Source organism: Sinocyclocheilus anshuiensis, unplaced genomic scaffold, assembly GCF_001515605.1.
Source record: "Sinocyclocheilus anshuiensis isolate Anshui unplaced genomic scaffold, SAMN03320099.WGS_v1.1 scaffold706, whole genome shotgun sequence".
NCBI lineage: Eukaryota > Metazoa > Chordata > Actinopteri > Cypriniformes > Cyprinidae > Sinocyclocheilus > Sinocyclocheilus anshuiensis.
In genome coordinates, this window is record NW_015544162.1 from 72,699 (window position 1) to 77,890 (window position 5,192).

Genomic DNA, 5,192 nt, shown 5'->3' on the forward strand with positions numbered 1-5,192 from the left:
TTTTTTTGTATAGATCTGGAATCATCCGGATGTTTTGTACGAAACTCTGCAGAAGGAAAATCTGGCCAATGAGCAAGATCTTGACCTGGATGACCTCAACTCCACCAGCGGGACCCGCTGCTCCGCTCCGGGAATAAAGGGCAAGTCGTCCGACCCGGCCAACAGCAAGATGGCTGCTATGGGACCCCTGAACCCCTTACAGGAGAAGGCCAACCAAGTCATCACATATGAATGGGTAACACTGCGCAACTTAGAATGTGTTTGACTCTTTGAATTGAAATGAAACCGAAATGCTAATATGACTTATCACAAATGTGAAATCACAAATGTGCAATTAAATTAAATAAATATATGTGATGCATGTTTCTGTGTGGTTTTCAGTGGCTCATTTCGCAGTAAATTTTCTTTCCAAATTTGTTATTAGTGGTGCTTATAAACCAGCTGTTGTCAACAAAAGCTTTAAGAGCTCTCTGCAGTTTTTGCCAAACAGAAGCTTGTTGGTATAACTTTTGAAAATACAGAAAATAAGACAGTCATAAATATTAGTTTATTATAATGTAATAAATTGTACCATAAACTAAAATTACTATTATATGACTATTATATTTTTTATTGTTGTTTTTCAGTGAAATATTTCAATAGTAATATTTCTTCTGTATTAAATGGTAATATTTCTTTATATATTTATTTCGTTTAGTTTTAACGCATTTTTTAAAAATCTCAATTTTTATCAGAAAAATCACAATTAGTGTTTTTTCCCCCAAATCGTGCAGTCCTAGAACACATTGTTCACTTTCTCATTTGCCTTTAGCATTTTCTTTTTAACTTATAATGTTAGAAAAAGCAATCATATTTTTTACGAGACTATTTTATGGCTTGTCTCTTAGAATTAGCACCAGCTGTTTTTGCTACTGTACCTTTAAGACTTCTGTATGTAAATATTATGATTGGTCTTTGTTTGCGCCCGGCTGCTGAACTTTGAATAGATTTTAGTTGGAAATGTTGGTGGTCATGATGTAATTTCTGCACATTATGAACACATTTGAATCCTTTTTGAATCATTTGTTTTAGGCAAAAGTCATCATGACCAACTACCAGACGGGTGTTCTGGAGAACTCTGCCAAAATGGTTCTGCTTTTCCACCTGATTGACGAGAGTGTCAAACGAGGAGATAAAATACTTGTTTTCAGGTGGGAAATGTTTGCAGTTTTTTATGCGTGACAGTGTACAGATGTTTGCCTTTTTCTGTAATCTCTCCTTAGGCATCCTGAGCTGTCAGTCATGCTTTTATTTTACATTTACCTCAACACATACACTGGCTTGTTTATCTGTGTGTGATTGTTGCAGTCAGAGTTTATCAACGCTTACGGTTATGGAAGATTTCCTGAGTCGGAGGCCAATGCCGATCCAAACAGAAACTGGGATGCACAACTGGGTCCGGAACGTCAATTACTACAGTGAGTTTTCAAACGTTTGCTGATGCCAAGGACCAGGGTTGTTATTGTTAACTAAAACTAAAATGATAAAGAAAAGTTCATTACTTGAAATAAAAACTAAATAAACTAAAACTAATAAATACAAATCATTTTTAGAGCTAAAAAAAAATCCAAAAGATTAAAACAAATAAATAAATACACAAAGTTTTCCTGAAAGCTTCCCCCTGCGAAGGACCCTCTTCCTAAAATATAAAGGCAGCTATGTATTTTATGAAAGAAATGGTAAGTGGAGTGGTTATTAGAATTTTAAAATGGAAATTTAAGTGTGATTGAATTTTAACGTTTATAAATTTTGGAAATATAATAATAATCATCATAGTTAATAATTAATTCAAATGTATTTAAAAAAATAAAAAGACAGTTATATTTTTAAAAGCCTTGTTTATACTGTGTGAGACAAATAATACGTGTGATAAGTGTCCTATCATTTTAATTAATAATAATAAAAATAATAACTAATAATAATTAGTAATATTCATGTAATGTTACTTTTAAGTCATAATTTAAGCATTTTTAAAATTTACTTGTGAATAAAATATAATGTTTAATATATCTGAAAAAAGTTATATAATTAGCTATTCAAATATTTTAGCAGTACATCTCAAAACACTAGTGCTGTCAAGCGATTAATCGCATCCAAAATAAAGGTTTTTGTTTACATAATATATGTATGTGTACTGTGTATATTTATTATGTATATATAAAAACACACACATACAGTATATATTTTGAAAATATTTACATGTATATATTTATGTTATTTATATTAAAGATAAATATATTTAATATGTAAACAACATATTTTTCTTAAATATATACATGTATATGTGTGTATTTATATATACATAATAAATATACACGGTACACACACACATATTATTTAAACAAAAACTTTTATTTTGGATGCGATTAATCGCGATTACTCATTTGAAAGCACTACAAAACACATTTTCATAAATAGTTGTCCAAAGAACCTTTTATTGTGTTTTTTTTTCTTCTTTTTTTGTCACTGACTTTTTCTACAGACCCATATTAAATATTTATTAATAATTTTCATTTCTGTGGCCTATAGATCAACTGCCTAAGGTTTGTTGTGGTTTAGGGTATTTGTTCTTTCTAAATTCACTGTTTTTTTTTTGTCTCCTGTGCAGGGTTGGATGGGAGCACATCAGCTTCAGAGAGAGAAAGACTCATCAACCAGTTTAACGACCCGGCAAACAACCAAGCCTGGGTCTTCCTGCTGTCCACCAGGTGAACTTGAGCTCAAAAATATGCCACAAATAGTGACAAAACGATGAGGTCTGGACTAACAGGCTGCTGTATTTGCAGGGCTGGTTGTTTGGGGGTGAATCTGATCGGTGCGAATCGCGTGGTGGTTTTCGACGCATCGTGGAATCCGTGTCACGACGCTCAGGCCGTCTGTCGCGTGTATCGCTACGGCCAGCACAAGCCTTGCCACATCTATAGGCTGGTGTGTGACTTCACACTGGAGAAGAAGATCTACGACCGGCAGGTGTCCAAGCAGGGCATGTCTGGTAAGAGAGGGCAGGAAAGTCTGGGATTTTTTATTTTTGTCTTCATGTGAAAACAGTTCTGACTTTATGATTACCTGTTGACCAGATCGAGTCGTGGATGATTTGAACCCTGTCCTCACCTTCACGCGGAAGGAAGTGGAGTCGCTGTTGCACTTTGTGGAGGAGGAGCCTGATCCCAGCCAATCAGAGCTGGTCCCTAGTGAGGACTTGGAAATCGTCATTAAACAAGCCTGCCTGTTATATCCACACCTCTTAACCAAGGTAATTACTCTTTCCACACCAGTTTTAAAATGTTACTATTCCAAACAAAATTCTGGAATAGTTAATTCCGTTCCACAAAATTCTGAATCATACAGTTTGAAAGCTTAGCTCATGAATATTGATTAGGCCATGTTGACATTGATTCGTAAACTTCTTTTTTGGAGCCTTTCTAATGCTTTCTTTCTGCAACCATCCAAATCCAAAAATTCTGGCCTAAGTTGTAATCCTACTATGGTTTAGGCTTAGCTTATTAATATTAATTAGTTTGTGTTCACATAGTTATGTAACTTTTCTGGAGCATCCAGTTATGTAAGCTAATTCCTATCTGTAAACAAGACCAGCTACTCTTGTACAAATTAGGGTTGGGCGATGTCTACAAATTTGGCATTGGATGATGTCTACAGTGAAACATCGCGATCGACGATGACATCGGCGGGGAGGGGTGTGTGCCCGAAGCGTGAATCCTTATAAGGGAAAACAACTAACGATTCCTAACACCGTGTCTACACCGGACGCGAGTGGTGCGGCGCAACAAAATACTATAGAACCACTGATCTATAATAGAGATTAATTATATATAGATCAGTCAATAGAACTCATTATAATCAGTGATGCTGTCTACACTGGATGCGGCGCGGCGTGACACGACAAATCCCTGACAGTAAACTGCTGCCGTGTTCTATTTATGACATGCTGACACAAATTTCAAATGATTTTCAACGGTCGCTTTGTCGCTTCCAGTGTAGACAGACTTAACTGATGCGACACGACAACTGTCACGTCCGGTGTTGACACGGTGTAAGGAGAGATGACTGAGGACGATGGCGAATGATTTGCAGATCCTCAGTACCACTGACAAACATATAATCTTGTAAAATGTGTTGTAAGTACTGCCGCTCCTTAGTATAAACAGAGTACGTGCGATCACGAATCTCGAAAGTGATGTTGAAACTAAAAAGCAATCGTGCATTCAAAAAGGGGGGGGGCGGGTGAATCACGATGCCGGCGCAACATCGTGATGTCTATCAGCCATCGACGATGGCATCGTCTATCGGCCCAACCCTAGTACAAATTCAACTATTCCAGCAACATTTTAAATCCTATTATGGTGTAGGCTTTGCTTATGAATCTTAAATCATTTTCAAAAATGTAAACATTCTGAATCCTACTACAGTGTAGACTTGGCTTATGCATATTAATTAGGTTGTCATGTAAGCTCATTTCTATCTGTATTCATCACAAGCTACTGTTATCCAAATTTTAATAAAAAGCTTAGCTCATGAATATTATAATATAATATCTGTATTATACACCAGCTATTTAGTCTCCAAATCAAGCTATTCTAGCAAAATTATTAATGGGGTGATTTCATGAATATTAATTAGGTTGAGCTTATGTTTCTTCATAACTTTACTGAGACATCCAGTTGTGTAACATAATAGCTCTATCTGTATTATACATCAGCTATTTAGCTTCTAAATTTAGCTATTCTACCAAAATTATAAATTCTACTATGGTGTGAGTTAATGCAGGGGGGCGCCAGCACCTGTCAAGGAGGGCACGAGCATCAGTTAATTCAGAGATGTTCTCTTGAGAATTTATGAATATGAGTTAACAAATCTTTAGCCATCCACTAGGGGGCAATCTGACTCCCACTGCTAGTCGACAGTTAGAGCAGAGTTGGCTCGACGCTATACCAGGGGCGGTTCTAAACCCTTTTTAGGTGGGTTTCAGCCCCCCTATCTGTCACCTTAGCCCCCAAAACTATCTTAATGATCAGGCCAGTGCTGCTTCCTCGAGAAAGTTTTTCACTCTTACGTGTTTTAAGGCTTGTCAGTTTAAACATTAAAGTAATTTTAAGCCATTTAAGCCCAAGACATCTCAATGCGGTACTCGCGCA

General features: G+C 36.3%; 1 protein-coding gene across 1 annotated transcript in view; it reads left to right on the forward strand.

The window, feature by feature from the left end:
- LOC107695610 (helicase ARIP4-like) overlaps nt 1-5,192 on the forward strand; it is a gene marked incomplete at its 3' end in the record, with an annotated part of 26,353 nt that overhangs the window by 17,993 nt on the left and 3,168 nt on the right. The window contains exons 12-17 of the mRNA XM_016495613.1: nt 14-235; nt 1,072-1,190; nt 1,348-1,457; nt 2,648-2,747; nt 2,826-3,031; nt 3,117-3,292. Coding sequence (XP_016351099.1) covers nt 14-235; nt 1,072-1,190; nt 1,348-1,457; nt 2,648-2,747; nt 2,826-3,031; nt 3,117-3,292 — 933 coding nt within the window. The remainder of the gene's footprint in view (nt 1-13; nt 236-1,071; nt 1,191-1,347; nt 1,458-2,647; nt 2,748-2,825; nt 3,032-3,116; nt 3,293-5,192) is intronic.